Source organism: Dromaius novaehollandiae, chromosome 1, assembly GCF_036370855.1.
Source record: "Dromaius novaehollandiae isolate bDroNov1 chromosome 1, bDroNov1.hap1, whole genome shotgun sequence".
NCBI lineage: Eukaryota > Metazoa > Chordata > Aves > Casuariiformes > Dromaiidae > Dromaius > Dromaius novaehollandiae.
The window spans coordinates 99,588,723-99,614,943 of NC_088098.1; the positions used below are offsets into that span (position 1 = coordinate 99,588,723).

A 26,221-nucleotide genomic window follows, 5' to 3' on the forward strand; every position below is an offset into this window, starting at 1 on the left:
GCAAATAAGAGCGCTATATTTCGATATTATCTCACACCTTATTTGTGTGAAATTTTTGTAAAAAGAAAATAACTCTCTCCTCCTCCTTCCCCTGCAACAACCAACCAAACAAAAACTTGCTTATGATTAGTAAGAGGATTAGACATTCATGATATTTAAAGAGCTTCCCAAGGAGATGAGTAAACTGAAATGAAAAACAATCCTTAGAAGGGTTCGCTTAGCAAAATTCAGGAAACCTCAAAGAAAAATTCTCCAACAAACATTCTTAGCATTTACTTAGGAGGAGGTGATATGACTCAGTATCATCTTCCTCAAGGATTCATTTTACATGTTTATAAACAACCTGGCAGAACACTCTCCTTCTCCTCCCCTTTGTCTGTATGCAAACCACAGCCAAATCCAGGTCAAACTGCAAGGAGAATCCTGAACACAGGAAGGATAACAAAGAGAAACAAGGGGAGAGAAAGGAAGAGTCTTAGAGGGGAGCTAGACCTGAGACTGCATGCAAAGTGGGTCACTGGAGAAGTCCTGGCCAGGTTTATTTTTTTACATTAACGGAGGCATATTCAGTAAGTTCATTTTCTACCATTGGCTCCCTTCTCTGGCATTTTTCTGCAGAAGCAGAATGATTTAGTGCAGCATAAATGAGGACATCTTGGCTGTCAGGTGCAGCTGGGATGGAAGGGATAGCAGGATCATGACAAGGTGTGTTAGGTGCTGTCCTCAGAGCATCCCAGTGAGGGACATCGTTGTCATAAATTGTGTTGCCATCGGAGAGCTGTCGTAGGCTAACCATGGAGCAGTAGTAAAGTGAGGAGCTTTCATCTGAAGCTTGAGTTGCCCCAGCAGCATAATATGGAACAGCTGCTGGACCTCTTACCTGCAGAAAACAGAACAGAGTACAGCTCTGGACACATTGTGGTGTTACTCATGCTCCTGCTAAAGAAGAGATGGGTAAGAATTTAAGTTGCTTTCTCCCTTTAAAACTGCATCAATAATTAGAGGCATGCTGTTGAGCACAGGTGAATTAACTCATCCCTGGGGTTTATATTGATCTTTGAAGTAAAGTTAGAAGTCATTCTTGCCTCTCTGGCCTTCCTCTATTTCCTTTCCCAAACTCAGTCATGTCTTTTCTTTCTTACATGATGCAAAACTGGTTTATCGTCTTGCAAGAGCTCTTTCATGCCACTCATGCAGGCTTTCCCTTCCAAACTTATTAAATCTTTCTTATTTTCATCTGCAAACCCAAAACTACCTTTTCCTGATTGTGCCTCTTCTTTCATTTCCTGATCTCTTGCTTCATCTCCTTTTTGTCTTACTATTCTCCAAATAAATATTCTTCTCCAAAATCTTCAAATTCCTCTGTAAATTCACCTCTCCCTAGGGGAATACTTATGACATCCATTTTCTAGCCACATAAAATATACCGCTTTTAATTTGCTTTCCTCTGACTTGCCCCTGGGGAGCTCTGCAGTCTGTTTGGCACCCTGTGGTTCCCCCGACACATCCCTTGTGACCCTTGGCAATCAGCTCCTGCCGCATCTTTTGCGTTCTGCCTTCTGCCTGTTTAATTTCTCTGGAACTGCTTGCTGGAACTGCAGGAATTCATGGCAGCCACGTGTGAAAGCTTTTCTTTTCAATCTTTTCAGTGCCTCACTTTGTGGGGCATTTTCTGTCTTACACAGCCAGTCAGAATCAGTTTAGGCACTTTAGGCGCCTAAACTCTTATTGAAATGGCACTTACAAATTAATCAATAGGAGTTTAGGTGCCTAAAGTACCTTCTGCGGCTAAGGCCCTTAGTTTCTTCCCTCAGCTCAGCCATGATGGTATCTCACAGCAGGGAAGCCCTGCTGTCCAGGCACCAAGCAGGTCACTACATTTGTCTCTGGTCCTATTCCAAGTTTTATACTACACAGAGATGTGTTCTCAGTACACGGTTATGCGGGACATGATCAGATTTTGCATTACAGCAGCGTTTAAACATACCAGGCTCTCTTGTCTCTGTGGGGTTAATGGAGTTCTCTTTTGCTTTGCTGGGAAAAAAAAACAGAAAAGGATGTTTCAATAAATCATCACTGATAAGGCGCCTTTCTACTCACAGAGGGGGTATTAATTACTAAAGAAGTCCTTGCCTTATTGAGTGCACCTCAAAGAATTGAAATCTATTCCCAGTCTGGATTTGGGAATAGCCATTCTAACAAAAGGTAGAAAACATAGAAAGATGTATCTGTAGAATGAGTTTCTATGTTCCTCAGAGCCCCTCTGAATAAAAGCAGAAGAATTTCTACTGTACTTGGGGCAGATTTCTCTATATTCAGTGAATTGGATGGGGGAAAAAAGTCATGGAAAACCTTCAAGCCATCTCATTAGCAAAGGTTATATTTTTTGGAAGATGAAATAATTTCATTTTCCTAAAATAGAAAATTCATAGAATTATAATAGGCAAATGAGCAATCACTTCACGTAAACTAAGATACAGGGAACTCCAAGTTCCATTCCTGATTTAGAAGATGGCAGCTGTATAAGAGTTCCTCTAAAACAGGAAAGATTAATACTGTAATTATTTGATAGTTTACAGGGAAAATTAAGGATGCAAAATGTAGCCAGATAGAGTTTGACTGCACTTACATGGCTAACACTCCTACTTATTTGTAACATGATTACTTGCAAGATAGAAAAAAAATTTCCAATTATTATGAAGTCTAAAGTTTTGATTTGTTCTTAGTTTACTTCCATTCCTGTCTCTCTGGAAGGAACAGTACATGGGACAAATTGAATTCTTAAAGATTCAGTACAGCCACACTTGATAAGAACATCTCAGCAATCAGATGAGGTAATTATTAGAGCATTTTCATAGTGCTTTAAGTGACTTTAAGCTGTGAGTAGGAGTGGAATCAAACACAGAGTAGAAAGAGATTGTATGATAAAACTGCTCACCGTGGTACCACCTTAGACACCAACACATGCATATGAAGATGAGTGGACAACATAGACGCAAGGATAATGCAGCATAAATAATGTGCAATATCTTGTCATTTTCAGATTCTTGGGAATCTTCTGAGATAGTAGTGGTATCTAAAATTGCATTAACATGCATTAGCATAGAGTAATGTTTGATGAGTTATGTTAGCATTAGGTCTTTCTGATGCAACTTGCTTCTTAATGTAATTGAATCATTCTCTAACTCAGTATCAGCATGCTGTGAGATTACCATCTCCATGGGTAGATTACTAAGTATTAAGATACTGAAGGAAAAGTGCATAGAAAAAATGTAACCGGTGAATGATGCATGGTAGAAGACCAGCTGGAACAAATAAGGGTCAGAATTCGAGCACTGCTCCAAACTGCCCTGTATTTCCACTATGATCTTTCTTCCTTTTCTTTTTCCCTAGTCTTTGCACTGCAAGCAAACAAACAAAGGCAGGTTTGTATCAACTGTAAGAAAAATGTAATGGCCAAGACTAAAAATGGATGCTATTATGAGGTATGCATATGACAGAATTTGACAGATAAATGATGTTAAGAGTCTAACTTTAAAATCCTTTTAAGCTAGACCCTTTTAAGAACTGGACCTTGAGCTTGGTTTTGCATTACATTTGAAGCTTGGGGAAAAAAAAAAGAGAGAGAGACTGAACAGGGCTGCTAAGGGAAGCAGGTTAGAAGGCAGGCACTGTCCTTGTATCCTGTTCATGTGGATGAAAATGGAGGACAGATCATAGAGTGAGAGATAGGAAGAAAGGAAAGTTTTTTCAGGAATAAATTCTTGATGCACATTTTTGAGGTCTGCTGTCTTCTGGTGCACAAAGTATGGACACTACATCAGAGAATAGACCCAGTAGATGAACACCACATGGGCTTCAGTAGTTGTCCACAATAGCAGTATTGTGAACAATAACCAACCGTGAGCAAAAAACATACTTCAGGATATGTTAAAGTGATGGTATAGTGTGATTCCTAACACCTTGTAAGTATAAGCCATATGTATCACTGAGGTATTAAAGAGTGTAAATAAAATCAGCAATGTAGTTTATACTGCCAGGAGGTGGTTTGATTGGCTTTGTCCCTTTTATGCTGAATGCTGGAGAGTTGTAGGCTTGAAAACTGTGGCCCCTGAGAGACTGTATTTTGTTCAAGTGGGAAATATGCAATAGTAGTTAAGATTGCTAAATTTTAGATTTTAGTTTTTAACTTTGGAATTTTTAAATTCTACAGTTTAGATTTGTCCTGAATGCACAAAACAATTTAGCCAGAAATTCATATCAATACTCATTAGTTCCCTTGTCTTAAAGAGGAAATAAGAATCACAACTTACTTTCTGATGAACTTGTCGTTTTGTTTGCAGGCTTTTCTGAAAGAGAAAAACAAGACAGGGAAATGAAACGGCAGCCTGACATTCTGCACTGCATTTGTATTTTCCATACTGCATAGTGAAGTCTTCACAAGTCTCTGCTTTGATTGGGGGATGGAGGAGGGAACAAATTGCAAAAAGCAAAGGCTAGTTTTGGGGAGAGGAGCGGCAGAAATGAAGTGTTGCTCTCCCACTGTTAGCAGAGTAATTCTATATTTGAGACCTCTTTGGCATTCAGAAAAACAGCTCAGCAGAGCGCTTAATTGGCAAATGGAGACATATTCCATCATTTATTCGTGGTATGGTATTTGTGATTATATCATTCGGTAGCTACTCAGAGATCTATGCTGTTCTTCTCACGTCAAAAAAACTTGCATCATATGAGTTGGGCACGTACTATGTCTGCTAGCACATTACAGCCTTACGTTTTGATGTTGCTCCCTCTGCTGCAACATTTCCTGTGGGTTTTTAAAGCCCATTAGCTTACCAGGGGAAAAACTGGCAACAGGACAACCTTATAACTGCACTACCAAGGGTCCCTAGGACACTATGACCACTCAAATAACTTCCTAGCTGCAGAGCAACACTGAGGAGGGCAGATGTGGCTTGGCATAATCTAGACTTGGCCTCACAACTGCCTAAATTAATACGAGGGCTTTACTTGCCCTTAACTCCTTTAATAGTCATTTAAAACTATTGTAAGGTTTCCTGTTGTTGGTGTACAAAATTATGCTTTTTCTCTATTTGTAGCAAGAGAGATCATTCTCAGCATGAGGCTTGAATTGCTTTGTTCTCTTTACTGTTGTGTGGCCTCCTCAGCTGTTGGTACATCACTCTTTGGGTCCTATCTAGTCTGTGTGGCATGTAAACAGGCTGATCTCCTACAATCTTTCTTTCTTCTAATTTATATTTATTATCAGAAAGTCCACTAATGCCTGTTCAGCAGTGGTGACTTTCCTTTTCTGTTCCAGATCCTCCTTTTATGTATTTAATTTGTTTTTTGCTTTCCCCAGTACCAAGGGAGCAAGACAGTAACTGAAGCATGAAGAAGATGGTGGGTACCAGCACAGCTGGGTGCAGACTAGTCCCTTGCCACTGGAATAACATGTTTGGAGAAGCCATCTTCTAGCAGGCATGAGTTCTTCCGTATGTGGAATTCATTTGTTTAAAGGGCTCTTTCATAACAAAGGGGCCTCACCTTCAACAATAACCCTTATCCCATGGCTCTCACTGGACAAGGTGCCCACTGTTGCTCGACAGCGGTAAGTTCCACTATCATTATGATGAATTGAGAAAAACTCCAGAATAAACTTCTTGTTGGTCTTCCATTCTACTTTGCTCTCTTTCAGCAGCACGCACTCATTCCCTTCTATCTTGCACCACTGCATGACTGGCCTCTCCTTGCAGTAATGAACTGGACAATGTATAATCAAAGAGTTCCCAAGATAACTTTTGTACTGGGAGTTTCTTTTAACTTGAATTTCAGCTGGACAATCAGTGGCATCAAATCCTAGAACAGAAGAAAAACATGACAAAAATTTTATGGTTTTGTTTCTTTGCTATGTGCTCCCTATAACACTAATTGCAGTCTCTTTTCTCTCTCATTGCTTGAGACTTCCCTTGTCTGCTTTCAGGAGATCTTATCTCTATATGGGACACCGATAGCACGTAAGGTCTGCTAACTAGTGTTTCTTTCATTTTAAGGAGGATTGTTGAAAGGCACTTTCTCCCTCTGATATGAACTTTTCCTTTTTTTCTGTATCTCAAACAAGTTTGAAATCAAATAGTTTAGAGAAAAAGTATGTAAAATATACATGGCAGGATTTCCTGTGTCATCCTTTTCACAGATCTTTTCTTTTACTTTTAGATTTATTTCAGATCATTGTTTTCTTCATAATTCTCAGTAATTTACAGAAGGAAAGACTGCTCTTCGGTAGAGATCTGTTGTAATTAGAATAATGAAGAGAATTATATTTCATGAAAATACACCTTATCTTTATTTCTCGATTTTCTAAAGTTGTGTGGAACTCCATGTTCTGGTAAGGTATTCTATACCACCTTAACTCTGGGTCTTGGTATTAGATGTCCCCATCTTTTATTAAAGATTCTTTTGTCTTGTGGTCCTTGATTTCTCTGGCTAAGTAAAAGTAATCAAAACTATGTGACACCAACAAGCTCCCTACTTCCGTACACTGTCCAAGTCTAAAGAAAAGGATCTTAGATCTATCTATATCATCTGGCTGATGGAGAGGAGTAGAAAAAATTGGTAAAATCTGTTCAAGAAAAGTTTTGTAGGTGGGAGAAATGTGTATGAGAGGAGAGAACAGTGCAGAGAAGGGAAGGGTATATCTGCCAGGAGCCTCTGGGCTCCAGGGTAGCCAGCACACATAAGTTGTGAGACTGAATGTCTCAGGCTGCAGAGTCTGCCAGGATTTCTTATGCATGTGACATAGCATTTCTTGTGAATACATGGGTAGTATATTCAGGAACCTGAGATGGCCAGATCATGAATTTCCATACAGATAACCTCTAATTTGCAAGCCTTTCCTCAACAAATTTCCTACTATTCCACACCATAAATAATTTTGTATGTTCATAGCCTTCATTAGCAGACCAAACACTTTGCTACTGTTGATTTTTTCATTTACTTTCTTAAAGTGACTTTGGCAACACGTGTTTATAAATTAGATGGTATTGATCTGCCTGTAAACCTGTAATTCTTTAATATTGTTCTAATATTGACAAATCAAATATGCCTGAACTTACTGGATAATAGGGAAGAGATTATTCATTGTAAGGCTGAGATTCGTAGCCACTGAAGAAGAAAAAAACTGTGGTCTCCAATACCTCTCTGCCAAGGGCAGTAGAGAAACTCATCTGCTCACAGGACTTGGCATCCTGGGAAGTTACTGCTTCCAGGGTTCTAAATCTGAGATCTTAAATGATGGTTTGGTGAGACTCCCCTACCCCTCTGACCATCGGCCTGTTCTGCTCAGGCCTGTGGAGTCCTTACAGAGAACAAAGGTGAGCAATTAAAAAACAGTGACAGGGCTCTGGAAGCAGGTGGACTGGGACCAGGAGCTCAAGGACATTGCCATTAGATCTCCCGTGCTCATGTGTGCCAAGGGCCACTTAGGGACGGGTGTTTATAATTTCCATCATCTGAGGTGGATGGTAGCTCTAGAAGGCTGTTGGCTTCTTCAAATATGGGAGGATTGTCTATGAAATTGGTTCCTCTGAGGGGAAAAAAAGGAAAGAGCATCTTTGTGTACCAGCTTTCTTGTAGTCAGGGTGGCTTTAAATGACAATCAATGAGGGCTGAGTAGCAAAAGTACAGAGATAAGCCTCTTGGACAAGGATTTTAAAATTGATCTTTGGTGAGGGGGAAATAGAGGAAATTCAGATGTTTTGATGGAGGTCAGAAGACGAACAGGGTGAATGATAACAGCTCTTGGTACAAACAATGTCTTTTTACTGATAGAAGAAGTGTGGATAATAAAAAAGTAGAACTAGAAACCTTGATACTTTTAATACCCTTCAGAGCAGAAGGAAAACAGCAGAATAAAAACAATTGGACTTGGCAAAGAAAACTTCAGTAAGTTTAGAGAAATGGAAGTTAACTCATGAAATGTAAATACAAAGAAAAGGAGATAAGCAGAGCTGGTTGTTCATCCTGTAAAAGATAAATGGAGTAAAAGCACTAACTGTCTCTGCTACAGAAGTACAGTAAAAGACCAGCTTGACTGAATCATGAGCAAGTTCTTCACGGAGACAAGAAGGAAGCCTCAAAAGTATAAACAAGGTTTATATGAGGTTATATATTGAATGGTTCTGAGCCCACTTCTGATCATTGTTTTCATTAATGACTTAGATGAAGAATAAGAAAATACATCTATTAAATTTGCAGATGTTAGGAAGCTGGCAGGGTATAAACACTAAAGAGCAGGCTTAGACTTCTGTATGATCCTAATAAATTAGAAATGTAGTTTGTAAAAAGACAAGATATGGTTCAAGAAGACAAGTGCAAAATACTCAGCCTTCATAGGAATAACTAATGATGCAAATCACTGATAGAAATAACTATTTAAGTGGCAGCTTGTGCACAGAAGGTTTTGGGGCTTAGAGCGGATTACAAGCTGAAAGTGAATCAACAATGTCATACTATCATGAAACAACCATTTCAGGGGAAATATGACCAAAGGGAAAGCATACAGGACACATGAAATAATCTTTGTGTTCTACTCAGGGCTGGTAACTGTACTTTGGTATTGTCCAGTTTTTGGCATTGTTCTTCAAGAAAGATGTGGGACAATGTCTGGAGTCTCTCTGAATTGGAAAGAAGCCAGACACTACCACAAACATGATAAGAAAGCCCTAAAAGACAGACTGATATTCTTGGGGTTGTTTAACTTAAAGAAAAGCAATCAGGGAAAGGACATAATAAGAATCTGTAAAGACATAAAAGAGGAATAGAGTAATCTGTTTTTCATGTTTGTGATGATTTGGACAAGAAGTAGCAGGCTGAAAGTGAAGTGAGGAAGACCGATTACAGAAAGTGAACAGTAAAATACTGGAACTCGTTTCTTTGGAAGACTGTTGAGTTTGAATTGCTGGCAGCCCAGGGCTAACCTAGACTAGTATCTGTCAGGATGATATAGCTGAATTCCCCTTGGGATTAGAGGATGGATCAACTAATCCCTTGATGTTCCTTACAGTTCAGTCTGTTGGTACATGTGCAGCCATGTGTCAAATTCATGGACACTGGGACAAAAAATTGATATGGAAAAGACTTGGAAATATGCAAAAGCTCATGTCCCTAATGCAACAGTTCTGTTGCTGGAGGAAGGCACAGGCAATGGACCACAAGGTGGCCAGGCTCACATGCGTTACCACAGTAGGGGTTCCTGATTATAAAGAAATGCATGGTACACAGGAAGAGTTATTCTCCCAGGTCCCATCCATCCGGACACTGTAGCAATAGCTCAAACGTGTAGCCTGGCCGTGTTTACAAGGTGGCACTGGGACAGTAGGTCAGCATGCCCTGCCCAGTCACCTGTTCTGCCTCCTGCAAGAGGAGGCAAGCAAGCTGAACAGCAGCATTTCACCAGCCTCATCCCATCTGTGCTCTTCTGGATAGGATGGTTTTGAAAGACATGTTTTAGTCGTGAAGCAGGCTCACTTATCTGTCACTTACACCCTGCCATTTCTGATGAGGGGGGAAAAAAGGTGTGATTTGGCTTCAGGCAAGTAGGTCATAGTGACTGAAGTCATACTGCAGTAGCAGCATGTGGCTAGCAACAGTCTTAAAATGGAAACAAAGAGCTCCAACTAGAAAGCGGAGGTTTCAAATATCTGAGCAATGATTGTTATGGAAGACGAATCTTCAGGAAGTATCTGTTATGCTCAGATTTTGCCTTGATTGCAGCCCTCTTTCAGGTATAATCCTATGTAACAAGTATTTCTAGAAGGATGTGCAGGTCTCTGCACAGGTGCCTTTTTTTGATGCTGTGAAACATTTGATGTCCTTCATCTAAGTGCTTTACCACATAGCTTTATTTTTTGCAGAATTCTCTTTAGAAAAAAAATTTTCTGGAAGTCCAGAAAGCCTAGTTTCTCTCCGAGTTTTGAAACAGATTTCAGTGACACTCTTTCATTCAGCATTATTATTCTGGGCAACAAAACATAATTATTGTACCTCTTTCATTCTTCTCTTTTGCAAACTAATATTTCATTCTCTAATTTAAAGCTTAGTTCTGCTAAAAAACTCCACAAGAACTGCAAACTAGTACTACACTCTGCTAAGGAATGCCACAAGCAGTGCAAAGGGCCTGTCTGCAGACTTCATTGCAGTCTTAAACTTTTCAGTGCAGGGATATCATCTTTTCCTTGTTTTCAAGTCATCTGGTCCTTTTATGACAAGATATAAATCACTGTCAGTCTTGGAAGAATCACCTGATCAAATTTAGCAAATTATGGGCATCTACGCAGAACAGGGTACTAACCCTCATGATAAATTCTGATTAACATTGGATATGTAGGAAATTAGGAAGGAAAATGTGTTAATCAATGTTAAATAGCACTCTAGAGAAATGATTGTCTTGCACTGGTCAGTGTAACCCAGACTAATATTCAGTGGTAGAGCCTCCCGAGATGAGGCAGATGAGTGACAGTGGATGTACAGAATCTGTATCCTGAGTGGCAATATAGACATTTCTGGAGCAGAAGCCTTACTTAGGTCTGGATATGCTTCTAGAGTAGTTTTTGTGTAGTCCTTGTTCTGTAGCTGAAAGACCTAAATAGAGCAAGTGTAATGTACTCAGACTGATACCACAGCAAAAAATTTCCCTCCCTAAAACTTCCTGCATTACTACCAATTAAGTTAGAAGGGAGGACGGGGGGGGGGGGGGAAATCCATTGGAGCTGAGATTACTCCTATAATTTTTGATCACATAGTATGTTTTTAAGAGAGTTGGAATAAAATATGCTACTTTGTTTCTCAGTCAGGTGAGTGTAAATAACATTTCCCTCCCCTTTTTTAAGTACCTGTGCCAATATGTGCCACAATTTTGCTCCTCCATCTTCAGTGGTTATTCACCTTATGAGCATAATTCCAATATAATCAGGTTTGGTAAAATTATAATAAGTTACCAAAGCAAAACTGATCCTTTGCTATCTAGTGGGCTTGAGTGCAACGTCCCCAACTTCCTCCAAAAGGTTACCTACAGTGTATAGCATTGAGTTTTGGGACCTGCATGTGGGAAAACTTTCACTGCACTTGCTGCATAGGCCAATATTATCACTGCCTGCCTATGATGTCTGGGCAGTAGAGTCCTCCTACACAGCTGACACTCAGACACTCTTTCAGATGGAAGTCTGCTTGGCACTGACCCATACACTGATGACTTGTAGCCTTCATTTCTAGCTGCTGATACAGGTGAAAGCGTTTAACAGCCTGCTGTCAATTAGCCCTAGCATATACATCCTCTGTAGCTTTTTCTCTCAAAACTGAGAGTTTAGTATACTTTTTAGTCTTTTTTAATGAAATTTGGGGACCCTGTAGAATAATGTTATTGGAAGAGACAAGTGAATAAGAGTTAGAAAACACTTTTCTCTGGCTTTAGGAAACTCTTAGTTGGAATTACTTTGAAGTATAATAATTAAAAACTTGAGATAAAGGAAGCCTTTTTCTATAATCCATCCTCTTTCCCATATCAGTTCAGTGCTGGAGTTCATAATGAACACGCTGTGAATCTCTCATTGACCTTTCCCCTCTCCCAAATCACACCCAACTTGGCAAAAAATCTTAAGTGGGTAAAAAGCACTAAAAAAAATCACTTACAAACAAAAAACTTGGAACCCTCTTTATACAGAATACAAGTACTTAAGGGAAACTTTAAAATATCTTTCATAGATTTCCTGTAAGGACTCTTCAGCAGTACTAGATGTCAGAGCTGAAGATTTGGGGCTTAAATACTAGTATAAACCATGATGTCCTAGACAATGAGAGGAATCTCTTCTTCTAACAAGAAAATGCAACACACATGATGAGAGAGATAACCTTTTATGTTCTGCTGTTGGTGGCCATTAGAAAGATGGACATGCTCCACAAACTTCCGCTGTCAACAGAGCTTGAGCGTGGTCTGGCATACTTTTCCTGTGACAACGTGTTTTAATTTTTCCTGTCTGTTGCCTGCTGCAGCTTAGGAGAAGTCAATGTTAGGGGCATTATTGTCTGCCAGATATATTCTACGTGTGCAAGCATGTTCTGGGATGAATTTAATTATGCTTTCTGTAACACTCCTGGAAACTGAGGCCCTGAAGGTAAGGCCTGCTTCAGGATGATATACCATGATTTAAGTTTTTAATATATTACATACAGGTGGTCATGATCAGGATTTCTGTGCAGTTTGCAAGAGGATAAAAGTGGAAGTTTTATATATCGGCTTCACATTTACAGTCCTCAGTAAGATTCAGATTGACTAAAAGCAAGTTTTCTTTTAAATAAATTGAGGATCTTCTTAGATAGGCTGTGCTTGCCATGCTCTATTCCCATGATTCCCAAAGGTCAGGAGAATTTTCTGTACTGTGCTTTGCTGGGATAACTTTTCAAATGAAAGCATGTATTACAGAACTAAGGCAATAGGGAAATACTCATGACAACACTTTCTTTTATTACTAAAAAACAATTTTTAAAGTTTATCTCATTGTTTTATGCTCTGGAGAAAATATATTCATGAAGCAAATGGAACAAGGCTAATGCAGATGGCTTCACATTCATCTATCTCAACTCATTAGTAGAAAAATAATAGCTTAAAAATTCAGCCTTCTGAACTTTAAATTATCAGAGGTGTATCATTCACACCTGGTCATCTAAGACCTCAAAAAACCCCCCAGTAAACTAAGACTTGTTATTTGGAACAGAGGCGCTTTTTTTTTCTTTAAAAAGGATCTATCTTTACTTTTTTTATTCTCTTGTTCTAAAAGGGAACAAGGGTTAGAATACAAGTAATACGTATGATTTTGCTAAGCTAGATAATGGCTGAGGTATAACATGTCAATTAGTCATGAAAAATAAATGACTACAGTTAGTTTTGAATCCTTATTTTCAGTCTGTCTGTGAACATGATGAAGCACTAGCAATGGCTTTAGTTCAGCTGCAACATTCCTGGAAGTTTCTAATCAAATTATAATACAAAAAATACACCAGAAAGTGCATTAATTTGTTGGGGTTTCAATTTTGACCCTAAGATCTTCGTGACTCTGTAAATTTTAGGGGGGAAAAAAAGAGAGGGAAAAAAAGGGGGGGGGGGAGAGGGGAGAAATTAATGGAAAAATATTCTCCCCCCTTGAGTTTAGGGAGGTGTATTTAGAAAGAGAAGCACTACAGAAGATTATTCCAGTGATGCCTGGATATAGGCATTTTTTGTACTTTTTTTGGCCTCAGAGAAACCTTTGAGTTTTATCTTTTTACATACTCATCCCATAACTTGATTTTTTTTTTTCCAAAGAAAGCCATTTTGCATTTTGTTAATGGAACTTTAACTTTGGTCCTTGTCACTTAATTTTTCTCATCTTGCGGCATATAAGTACAGCCAAAGATGCAGCAACATACCATACATATTTGCTTTCAGTTGTGTACAGGGCAGAGTTTGCTTTTTTTCCCCCTGACAGTGATAGCAGTTGTAAAGCTGGCCTGCTTGCTGAGGTAGCTGATAGTTATATCATTTGTTGCAACTACTTGATGATGAAAGCTGTGATAGCACAAAGAACAGATGCCTTTATGTTTTGATGGCTGAATCCTGATGGCTTGTATTTATGTGAATATCAGAATTTACAGCCCATCTGTCAACAAGGTGTGATAGCAAAGGTGTTATTTGGGCTTTAAACAATGTCCACCATAAATGTGCATGCATGCACATATCTATAGTGGTTGGCTGGGGTTTCTTTGGTAAGTGAGGTCTGCTGCTTTTTATTTTCATCAATATTAACACAACATAAAACAGTTAGTTTCCTTTATGTACATTGTCCAGACAGCAACAATGACTGTTTGTCAGACTAGGTGGAAGCCTCTTTTTGCATGTTATAAACGAGACGGGATTTAACTGGGCTGCAATTATATTCATGGTAGCAGGTGGAAGTCCATCTGCTTATAGTGTCTTAAATGTGTTCCCTCTCCTTCCCTAATTTAGCAAAGATTTGATTGTTATCCACTCCTTGTGCAGAACTTGTGAGTGGTCAACTTGAATTTCTGGTAGGAGTTTGAGAAACTTCGTATAAATTGGCACCACGTGAAGCTTAAATAACTTGGCTTCAACTTTCAGTTTACTTCAAACCAAAGCAAAAACTAGACAAGTTTAGAAAATTTATGACTAAAATATAAATACACTTAAAATTTAAATATCTAAATCAAGATTCTATAAAGACTGGCTTGCAAAGTTTTTTCCTCTATATAATATGCCTATAAACATGATTCTGGTATTTGCAGTATTACATGAATATAGAAGGAAATTATTCTCAAAGGACCTTGAGTAATTTTGACATAAATCAAGGAATAAAACCAGTAAAATAGATTAATCTCTTTGTAAAGAAGATACATACTGTAAGTATCATGGTAGAAATGATTTTGCTGTCTTAAGAGTAGTGTCTAGAAACCCGGTAGATGAGTATGGAAAGGTTCACTCGTGTCAATGACTTGTACTAGGTAATGCAGGCAGGTGATGAGGAGGGACTAATAAAACAGTCAGACATAATGAAGTTAAAAGAAACAGTAGTTAACTTCTTACAAGAAGACAACAGACTTCCACTGAGGTATGAAGCTCTGGCTACACCACCTTGAGAAGGTTGTTAGGTTTAGTCATTTGAAACTCTAATGTAAAGCAATTCAGTAGCTTGCCAGAGCTCAGATCACACCCTGATCGAAAAACAGCTGCATCTAATTGACCCTGGTAATTCATGTCTTTTAAACCAAAGGTTTGGGTTTCCCTTCCCAGGCAGGTGCTCTGAATGTTCGTTTAACCTTTCCTACAGTATTATCAAGGCATTTTATTCACCAAAACAAGGCGCATGCAAGGCACTGTATATTATTAGAGTTAGTCATGTGTGTTTAACTAAGACTTGTGTAACCTTAGTGGTATCTTATAAGAAACGTTATTTTTATAATTTATCAGTTAATATATCTAAAATGAATCAACACCAGCTGAGCACATCCGTCCCAGTAGTTATCATCCTGTCTGTATGAGCACCTTCCTTTTCAAATTAACATTTACAACTCCTGTATGAGAACAGAATGGAAGAACTTGAATCAAAATAATCTCCATAGTAAAAATAGTACTAAGAGTGAATTGGATGCAGTGCACCCCTCATATTAGTCTGAGCTAGGAGAACCTCTGTATCTAAAAACTGTGGCGTTTCAAAGTTGAAAGTGGGATGAAAATTAGACTGTGTTAAGCTAAATGAATGAAGGGACACTTAATGATCTGGTGAGGACACTTTGATTGTAAACTGGATCCAGTTTGGAGCTAGCAGAATTCCTGGATTTCAAGTTTGAAATCCCCTGAAGGCAGAGCCTTTGGCCACAGAGTAAGATATATTTGGTCCCCAAGTACTAGAGTTTTGGTCTAGATAGTAACCTAATATTACTCAATTATTGTCATTATCATCTTTAATCAAATTGGGAGTCTGCAATATGATAACAAAATAAGATATAGATTATCTCTAAAGTACATTAAGCAGTGGTTTGGCTTCTGTTTTATTTTTTTCCCCCGTATTTAGTAACTAAAGACAGGTTGCAAGACCGCATCTTACCATAAACTTGATAGTTGCTCTGAGCCAGCATTACTAGAAGGATGTGCAGTAAAATCCTTTTTAGAAACATGACTGGAGGACCCTTCATTTGCCAGGCATGGTAGAGATAGGAGAAGTTCCCGCAGGTTTAAAAAGTGCAGTTCAGAGAGCCTCTTACATCCTGTTAGGTTTACCCATGGTGCACGTCTGAGCTCATTCCCTGCTCTAGTTCCTTCAGTAAAGAAGGCGCAGAAAGGGGTGGGGAAGCATTATAGTATGCAAAAATCTGATGGGTTACTCGGTAGTCTTTTGTGTGGTTGAAATGTGAACCACTTAATCATTTCACAACATCTCAGAACTGCTTTGCAATTCAAGGCAAAACATGTCTTTCACTCTCCTCTGGCTCCCTTTACAGTGCGACCAGCACAGCTGCAGGGTGTTTTTTTTTTTTTTTAAAAAAAAGGTACTCCTACAATTGAGATTTCAGTTTACAAGCAGCAATACCAGAGTATTTTACACAATACTATTTTACATTTTTTCATTTCTTTTGCATTACTTTAATCCAACCTTAATTTCAAATAATATAAAAAAAATAGGAAGCTATTCTTGAACCTGAATGAATCAACTATTCGGAAGTTGTAAAATGTCAGAAATGCATCTGTCTGAATGGTTTCAATTTGCATTAGATTAATTTACATTAATCTAGAGTATGAGACATGATTGCTTCCCCTATTTCCAAGTCTTGGCCTTATGTTATGGAGATACTAAGTAATTTGGGGTTGGGTTTTGTGGATTCTTTTTCAGCATGCTCAGGACACTTTTTCCTCTAAATCTTTCTGAAACATCTAAATATTCCTAAAGTATCAGAACCATTTAGCTGAATCTTCCCAAAAATTCTGCCCTTCATAAAGTTAGAAACTAGCAAAAAGCTGAATAGGAACTTTGTATACAGCCACTATCACTCCTTATAATGCAAATATAACAATCACCAAGAAAGCAGGGAAGACTATAATGCAGTTACAAAATTCTATGTTAAAATAAATGTATATTATGCTTTAATGAAGATTTAAATTAATGAGGCTTTTTTCAAAGTAGTCTTTTAGAGAAAATAATTGTATGGTTTGCCAAAATTTCAGGGCTACAAGCGCCTAGCTCAGTCCACGATGATCAGCAGAATCGGATATTAATGCTTGTGAGAAATTATGAAATGGCTTTAGAAACAACATTACAATGCAGCATTAATTGGAAAATCTTTATGAAAGAAAACTTTTTGAGCGTAATTAAGCACACAGCAAGCTTCCACTTAAGAGGGAGGAGAAGGGGCGGGGGGGGGGGGGGGGGAAACTAGTAGTGCAGATTGTGTTAGATGGCATTTCTGCATAGAGATGACATCTAGTGGCCGAATCCATAGCAAACTTAGATAGTAAAACTGGTCTTTAAGGGATGTGTTTCCTGGCAGTGTAGCTTCTGTGTTTGTGTTGATGCGTTATCGAAAGTTCATGCTAGGCATGTAATATTGGCAGTTCATTCTTGTTTCCTTACTAGAAAACTTAAATTTTAATTAGGGAGCAAAACAATCAGCTAAAACAATAATTCAAAAATTCAAAGATGTTTAGGATTCAAGATTGTTCCTCACATTTTGGCATCTGCCTGGATGAGGCTTAAAAAAAAAAGTCAAATTTTTCATCTTGTTTAGAAAGCCTCGACCATTTCTAATGGTTCTTTCATCTTTTTAAACTTTTTGGAAGTTTTTTTAATATTCTAGTTCTATTTTAACTAGTTTATCTGTTTTTGTCCTGTTTACATTTTTTTAAAGTTTGAGGGTCTTCCTCAACTTTCTCAAAAGAAGTGGAAGGATGAGGCATTTATTTTGAGCAAGGAGAGGGGAAAGCTGGCAGCTGCTTTGAACTAAATATTTTGCTACTGAGTGAAGCTTTGTCTCTGTTTTGAGACTAGCTTTCTAGATGGATAATTCCTTGTGGGTAATTTTGTGGGAGTATTCTGAACTGTAAGATAGATGCTGTCAGGCCATTTTTTCTCAGGAGAGGTCAAGCTGGTCACAGTAGCAGGAAGGAGCACACATTTCCTGTACCACATACTGTATGTGGTTTTTGAGAATTTTTTTTAGGTTACATTTTTAATACTAAGTAGCTTGGGCACTCATATACAGTTTGGATCCCTTTCTTTTGAAAGGATATGGCAAATATGACTTCTACTATCACTGCTGACATTTCATTGATTCCTTTCTGCTTAAGTTTTTTTTTCCTTGATCTGAATTTCTTTCATGTTTTCTTGTTAAGGCTTTATGACCATCTTCAGACACACATGGGAGTTTTTTGGGGGGAGCTAGATTATAGATAAGATGTTTTAGACCTGTAAATGGTAAAGTCCCTGAGTCTGGGCCACTGAAATCGCTATGCTTTAAAAGTATGTTTCAAAAGATAAATATTATGTAAATATAAAATAACTATTTACCAAAGAGGGAAGGAAAAAAGTAGAGTCCTAACTTGATAAGATACTGTATAACTAGGTAAGGCAGGAGCTTATAAGATTTAATTCAAGATGAAAGATCATTTGAATATGTCAGGAAAAAATGTCACTAGATGGCACTGACTTCCAGCATCTGCAGTAACTTCTTTGCTATATGCAAATTGGACCTCAGCTGAATCCTGTTAGGTATCCAGTATTTAAAGAACTGAAAGAATTCAGAGCAATACAAACATAACAATTAGGCTAGTTCTGTATGTGTTGGATACTATTTTGAGGAAGTGGTTCCAAAAGTATGTAGTAAAACTTGGACAGTCTTAAACATCTGAAGATTGCTGTTAATAGAAACCCATCTCATTCAGTACAGTTTGTCATGTCTGCTTCACTGAATGCAAGTGAAGGAAACACCTATGTAATGTTCTTTCTTCTGTGCCATCTCAGTTTGTTTCTTCTGATGAGACAAGGTTGTGTTTTGGGTTTTTTTTTTTCTTTTCCCCTATTTCTAGGTTGCTAGACATCTGCTCCTACTTGCATAGAGAGATGCAGCATTCGGATGTTGGGCTCCAGTAAGTCTGCTGAAAATTACCTTCATAACACTGCATGAGGAAGCTTTAATCTCTTCAAGAATTAGAACAATAATTTAGAGTCTGTTTGTGCACACAGACCTCCCATCCAACTCGTTGCCTTTCACTACTGATTGCACAGGCTGCAGTCGTGTGTGCTACCACCTGCAGGGCGGTCGAGTGGTCCCCATGGCCCATCGTAGTGCCTCATTAGTGTATCTCAGCATTTGTGGGGAGATCGGCTACTTCATTTCTATGTAAGTTCTTTCCTTTTGCGCACTGTGAGATTCTCTGCATCTCCCTGCTTTCCCTGCTTTCCCTGAGCAAATTCAGCTTAACAAATGAGCAAAGATTTACTGTTGAATCAGCATACAAATACCTTACATCAGTTTCTTAAGTGCAGACTGAGCATGGGGCATGAATACTCTCACATGCAGTGTCAGTTGTTAAGAGTAAGTTAAGAATCTATTCAGGGTTTTGCAACACAAAACTTTCATTAATTGTATGCTGGGTAACTTATTTATTGGATTCATTCTACAGTAAATGACGAGCTTCAGAAATACGAGGGGAAAGCAATTTAAAATTAGTTACAAAAGAAGGGAGTCCCATTTAGTGTACTGGAATCTAACACTGAATTTAGGAGCTATTCTGTACACTGGAGGGTGGGGCGGGGGGAAACCTTGGGGCTAACCAATATACAAAAAACCTCTAAGAACCTCTACAGATCCTAATTATTTTTCCCTCAGCCTGGAACTGAACTGCTGAATGATACCCTCTCTCCCCGCTATTACTATAAGCTACAGTGTTTTAGCAAGACTAAATATGCAAATTTTTCTGGTTTCTAAAACTTAAAGAGAGAATGGGATCAGGACACTCAAAATCTCAACCAAATAGGGTACAGATTGGAATAGTTATTCAGCAATTGTTTATCATGTAAACTGTTCTATTTTACACCTAATATACAGCATTTAGAATTGGTCTTGAGGCTGCCCTCAGTCAACCATGAGCAACATTAGCAGTAGTTCTCTGTATTGTACCTCTGAGCCTGCATCTTGTGTTCTCAGTTGAGACGGACAGTCTGCTCCTGGATACTAAAGAAGAAATGGCCTCTACTACCAGAAGACCCACAAATTCCAAACACCTTTTGCAGAAAGAGAGAAGTGGTGGGATGCACAGGAAAAATTCCTTACCTGACTTAAGCAGAGCTTCCACAGATTGTCTATCCTCCCAACTCCTCCTGCCCAGCCTATGTAAATGACAAACGTTAAACCTAATTATCAAGATAAGCATGGCCTAAAAGCAGTTATTGTACGCTTCAACTTACTCCATCTTGGATATGGACTAAACCACATGATTCAGTTAGGGAAATAAAATGTTGTCACAGGAGTTCGGCATGGCTAAATTAGTAAGCTTTAATTTCACACCTCACCTGATTCTGCAACAACTTCCACACAAATCCTCACTGATTATTAGTTTTGCAAGTAGTGTGTTTCAAAGGCGAGCTGCCAACATAAAAAAAACTTTATAAGAAGGTACATCTTTCTCTTCTGCTTTTCCATTTGGTATAAGGGCAACAAAAAGCAACTCGATCATAATGAGCTGTGACCTGAAAATGAATGAGAATGAGAAATGAATGATAAATTAATGAATCAAGAGGTTGCAGGAGTTTGTTTATTTTTGATCCCATCATGAGATGTCAGGCCAGACAAGAATTCAGGAAAAGGGTCTTGCATATCAAATTTACACTTGATTTGATCAGCTGATGTATTTGCTCAGTTTCCATGAAGTAAGTCTATAAAGCAGATGCAGATCAAACTAACCTCTTCTGCAGACCGTTTGGAAGACCTGAGACTCTTCTACATTTTCTGCCTTTTCAGGAAGGGGCTTCTGCAGCATTAGGCAAATGAAAGACCCTATACCTACAAATCATGTACTGCAATGTCAAAATGCTTAACCTTAATTATTTCACTCGGTCTTCACTTGCAACAGAAAGCATGATCAGGGAACTTCTGTCATGATGAAGAGGGTAGTCACATACTTGACCGGCAACAGGGGTTCCGTATAATCATTCCTGAAACACAGATTTGTGTGTAATTGTATTGATACATCAACAAACTGCTTCAAAATAAGAGTTATATTAACAATGACATGGACACATTTTTATTTTTTCTTGTCAGCATCCATTTCCACTACATTGCGTTACCTTTAAATGTGAACTGCCACAATTCCTTTGTCCATCTGGTTGGTGAAATAAGAGATCATGCATAAATTCTATGAAAAAGGTATTCCTTTATTTTAAAAAAGGACTATTTTTTCCATTACCAAATGAAAACTTTACAAAGTAAAGCATCTCTCTTCCAATAATATTTTAATATAAAAACTTAAATCACTTATTCTGGTCTTACTGTTCTAACAGGAAGTCCTGTGGCACTGCAGGAAACTGAACTCAGATAGTTTCAGCCTCACGCCAGTATCTAATCGTAAGTTCATTACTACTTTCAATAAAACCACTCCTGTGTGCCACTTACTATTAGCAAAACATCCTTATTTCCAAAACAAAAATAAAGGAAAGCATGTTCACTAACCCAAAACAGACTAAACTCTAATAGCATTATTACAATGAGAAGCTTTGTTAAAAAAAAAATTTATTTTGAAAGTTAGACACAACCTTAAAATTGTACAAAGACAACAAGCACTCAAATTACACAAAGAGTTAGCAGTGAGTACAATGGGAACACAGCAACAGTGAGTTTTGCCTCCTGTTATATATAAATATAAATAGAGATCATCCTTGCCAAACTTCCAGCTCTTCCACTTTTTCTCCTGAAAACCTGCTCATTATGCTACAAAACCTAGCAGGGAGTATTTCACTGTTCAGTTCAACAGAATTGTTAAAAGGGGCTCAGACTAAAAACAGTCCTTCTATCATGAGAATATCCCATACTTTGCAGAATCAAGTTTCTCTCTCAATTGAAAAACAGCTTGCCCTTTCATCATGTCAAATGTTTCACCTCCTCTAAAGACCAGCCAAATTACAGGCTTCAAAATGCTTAAAATATTAGAACTCACTCATGGTTTTCCAGGAACATGCAAACTGAAACTAACATGGTGCATACATGTAAGTAGTCACAAAACAGAGATTGTTGTTTTTGTCTCGTATTTTACTCTTTGAAAGTGTTGTTCTAAGAAAAGCACTTCAAAGTCACTTTAGCTGTCCTTGGCTAAACTAATATAAGTACATGGTCAGAGTAGGAAAAAAAAAAATGTAATTACATTTAGAATTTCAAATATATTAATAAAACCACCTGGCAGAAAAGTATCCCTTATAGCCAGCCCCTATGTAAGTATGTAAAATGAAAAGCAGAAGTTCCTACCATCCTCCCTTCATTTTTGAGAATATTCTTTACAGGAAATACATGGAAAAATAACGCAGTGTTCTTGCAGAAAAAGGAAAACCCCATAGAGACTGTTAAACTTAACCACAGCCTCTGTTCTAGGAATTTGTTATTTCTTAGGCTTTGACATACCATAAAGTAACTTCTGTTGTAAATCTTCCCTAAAATCAATAGTGATTAAACTAAGGTTATGCTTTGTCCAACTACAGATACAATGGCAAAATAATGGTCTGAACCTGAGCGTTTGCAGGATTCAGTTCCAAGACTGAGTGGAACCACTTCTACTTTAAAAGAAAATAAGTGTTAACTGTCTTGTTGATGGTTTGGGTTATGTCTGTAAATACAAACTTTCTTGTTCATTGTTCTTTCTAGATTACCTAGAAGTGCTTTATTTTTCATTGTTTCCTTCCACTGTGGGTATTCGCTGTAATGGTTCAGTATGTTGACTTTCATAAACCTTTGGAAATGTTTTTTTTTTTTTTTCCCTAACAAAAGTACCTTATTGTTAAGCCGCCATTGTCCTACAAGCTGCTGTGCATCTGAGTTAAGTTCAAATTAAGTGAGTTCCATTCAAAATCTCGATGCTCAACTTTTATTTCCAAATTGCTAAAAGTTGGTAGCCTATGGCTACCCTGATAAGGTTTCTCTTGAGGCTGATATCCTCTGCATTAAAAATAAATGGTATTAATTATGTAAATTGAGCTTCTATATACAGACACTGCTTTACAAGGAGACAGCAAGCTTTTGAGAAACTAAGTGTTCTTTGTTGTTTTGCCCTATTGAAGATAACTGAATTTCTTTTTTTTAGCAAAAGGTGCTGATATTGCTAACTTTTAATTTCAAATAAAACCTTGCAAATGATTTGAGGTCTTTCTCAGTTGAGCAAGAGCATATTTAATGTTACCATTAAGCTTTTCAAAATGTCTGTCAGTCTGCCAGCCTAGCAGAAAACTTACTACATTCTAAATCCTATATAAAATGGTTACACGTGATATAGCCTGTGAAGCTGCCAGTTAGCAAGGATTGAGCTAAATAGCTCAGATTCATACCTTTTCACCATACCATTCTTCTCTAAATGCTTTTGTTTTAATGGAAGCTTGTTTTCTCAATACTCCATTGTTTTCTATTTGCTTCAATTCTAAGATAGCATTTATAAGCTTAAAAAAAATTAAGCAAGGATATTGTTTCCCTGCACTGAAACAGCCACTGTAAAAAGAAGACTTTCAATTATTCTTGGGACAGAAAAGGCTATTGGCAGTGTACCTTTCACTAGGCTTAAGAGGATTTATGAAACAGTACTAGCCCAAGGCAGTTCATGATCTTAAGCTAAAACCAAGTTTCTGCAATAGCAAATGATATTTGGGAAGGCATATTTTGATATCTAGGATTAGAGGAAAAAAATGCTTCTGTTATTTCTGGCCTAAGTTTTAAACCAGAAACCAGTATCATTGACACGATTGCTATGACTGCATGGAGTCCCACTAGTTTCAAAAGGGATCAAAGGTGCAGCAGTGTGCTGAGTACCTATGTGCTGGTACTCATGAATAGGCAGCCTTCTGCTTTTGTTTTTTCCAGTTATACAAACATCTCTTCTAGCAGAAGGCTACAAGAAATGGTTATATTGTAAAACAAGTGCATTTCTTTAGAAGCTAATTGCACAAAAAACAGTTGTTACTACATATGTAAGTCTGTTTTAATTCAGCAAGAGAGGCTCTGCTCTAGGAATAGCTACAGAAACAAAATAAACAGGTTATTTTGTGTCTCCTAGCAATTAATTAATATTGCTGTCAATATCCTGAATAAAAGGAGTAAAATATTGTGAAACTTTGTGAGGGGAAAGGAAGCTGAACAGAACCACCACCTCCACTTGAGGGAGTTAAAGCATGCTTACACCAATATGTCCACTGAGTGGAGGATTTCTGTTACTGGGAGATGCTTTGCATCTCCTTGAATTTAGAGCTTCTAAAGGGAATCCAGAGAAGAAGGTAGGCAGAAGTTGGTCATGTTCCAGCACCTTGCACAATGCTCCCTGCTTCCATTCAAAAACTTTATAGACCACTGAAGTTGAGTGGACTATTTGGCATAATAACTTGGAATAGTTCAGTAGTAGTTTACTAGATTGGGAGAGGGAACATTATTAAAATTCTTCAGTTTATGATTCTACTTTTTGCCCGTACAGTAGATGTGGTCTTGGCACAGAAAAAGAAATATAGCCCAGTCTGTACTTCCAGTGTAGCTTTGAAGTATGTACGCTTTCCTAGTCACGCTTACAGATATTGAATAGCCTTTGCAGTAACTATCTTGAAAACTATTTTAATCACTTTACCTCCTTTGACTAAAGGAGTGAGGATGAGGTCAGAAAAGTAAAGAACCTTCAGGGAGAGATGGAGAAGCCACTTTTCTGTGCACTGAACAGGCCTGCTCAACTCCACTACTTCGTGCCTCCCCTACCCCCAATTTAGATTCAGCATCCTTTGTCCTGGTAAGGAAAAGAAAAAGGCATTAATCCTCTCTACTAAGATCTTGGTCCAATGTAATTTTCATTGGCCAGCAGCTGCATTGCAAACTGCACACACTTATTTGTCGATTTAATATTCCAAGATTGGCACTGAAACAGAACGGCGCAAGTCAAACTGAGAAAAGGAAATGGTGATTTAAGAAGCGTGCATGGTGAACCTGCAGAACTCCTTGCTTTATGAGAGTAGTGAAATCCAGAGCTCCATACAAGAGACTGGCTGTTAAGCTAGATAATGAATATATCCACAGTTGCATCAGATATGGTAAGAGAAGAAAAATGTTTTCTGTTTTAGAACATAAACCAAACTTCAACAGGAATTATCAGTAATCCTCCCCCAAAATATCATTTATATTTTAACTAACCATTCTACAGCTTCTCGCACTTCAAATGTGCAGTACTTCTTCTTGGTCAGTCATGGACAGGATACTGGACAAAGCCATCCACTGATATGATAAACCATTCCCATCACATCATCCTCCTTGTATATGTGGATGCACAATTTAGGCAAGTGAGGTCCTCCATTCAAGTGCCTTTTTCTTAGCGTCAGTTACAGCTGGACTGAACACAGATAGGGTGTATGCCAGGTATGTTCCCTACTTTCATTGTGAGTTCTACATCAATGTAGCTCTGAAGTCTGCAGTAGGGTTAGCAACAGTCTGTGGCATACCACTAAGTTCACAAACAGATTGTCATTTCTACAATAATACAAAATAGCTTGTAAAACCAATATGTAACACTGTATATATGCATGAATATAAAAATAAACGACACCATCAATATGTAAAACTTCACAACGATGATGGAAAACAGTTTTCTCCTCAACGGTCTTCGGTATTGATGAGTTGGTTCTCATTGTCATACCCGTCAGGCAGGTATGCTTTCCTTAGCTGGTCTGACTTAGGTATGGAACTCCCATTCTTGACATAGCGGGACAGGAAGGCTCGCACTGATGGATGATCGGCCTTCTCAAGCGGAATATTTGCTTCCAGGCACATTTTCACAAAGTCCTGGATGACGCTGGTTTTCTCTGTCTGAGCAGTGCTGTTGCACTGAAGGGAGGCAGTCAGAGTCCTTTGCTTCTTCCTGACGTTCTGTTCTTCAAACTCTGCCTTTCGCTTTGTATGTGTTTTAGACTTGAGGTGGTCGTTGATTGCAGACTTGCGGACATGATTCAGAACCACGTTGCAGGAAGTACAGAACAATTTTCCTCCATCTTCGTGCAGTTCGCTGCCAAACTCTGTTACACGATCCTGAGGCGTTACATATAAAGCAGTCTTCGAGCGGTTACGTGAAGGGGCTGACTTTACTCCAAATCGTTCCATTGTTGTCTTCAATAAACTTGTCCTGAAGTTTGAGAAAAAAAAATGCTGTTAAAGTATGCTAAAGTTTCCAGCTTTTAGACATGGATGCAACCTACTCAGTATCCAACAGAGTGCTTGTTACCACCTAGAAGCCAATTACATGGAAGATAGATATGTGCAGCTATCACTGAAAAGTTCTGCATTTTGAAATGTAAATAACTTTGGAGACATAAATTCCTCACAGGTGTCAGTAAAATAGTTCTTAGTCTCTACAACGGCAGAGTTCAACAGAACCCTCAAACTTAATCTGTTCATCACTGAAAGT

General features: G+C 38.2%; 2 protein-coding genes and 1 long non-coding RNA gene across 7 annotated transcripts in view; 1 reads left to right on the forward strand and 2 right to left on the reverse strand.

Annotated features, from left to right (window-relative positions):
• Positions 1-20,080, reverse strand: BTLA (B and T lymphocyte associated). 3 transcript variants are annotated; one of them, XM_064522188.1, is made up of 6 exons: positions 19,873-20,080; positions 5,548-5,859; positions 4,314-4,349; positions 2,939-3,076; positions 1,988-2,034; positions 1-880 (listed from the first exon to the last, which is right to left on the reverse strand). In XM_064522188.1, the coding sequence occupies exons 1-6, from the start codon at positions 19,970-19,972 to the stop codon at positions 539-541; spliced, it is 975 nt and encodes a 324-aa protein (XP_064378258.1). In that variant the 5' UTR covers positions 19,973-20,080; the 3' UTR covers positions 1-538. The 3 variants fall into 3 exon arrangements, with proteins under 3 accessions (XP_064378258.1, XP_025978227.2, XP_064378269.1); XM_026122442.2 differs by lacking the exon at positions 19,873-20,080 and adding an exon at positions 15,654-16,095; XM_064522199.1 differs by lacking the exon at positions 2,939-3,076.
• On the forward strand, positions 17,371-22,069 carry LOC112996778 (uncharacterized). Its single transcript, XR_003262552.2, has 2 exons — positions 17,371-18,685; positions 18,783-22,069. It is a non-coding gene; the product is annotated as an uncharacterized LOC112996778 (long non-coding RNA).
• Positions 20,952-26,221, reverse strand: part of CGGBP1 (CGG triplet repeat binding protein 1) — an 8,147-nt gene continuing 2,877 nt past the window's right edge. For all 3 annotated transcript variants that reach the window (XM_064522214.1, XM_064522222.1, XM_064522210.1), the window contains exon 2: positions 20,952-25,939. In XM_064522214.1, the coding sequence (XP_064378284.1) occupies positions 25,414-25,917 (504 nt within the window). In that variant the 5' untranslated portion in view covers positions 25,918-25,939 and the 3' untranslated portion in view covers positions 20,952-25,413. The remainder of the gene's footprint in view (positions 25,940-26,221) is intronic.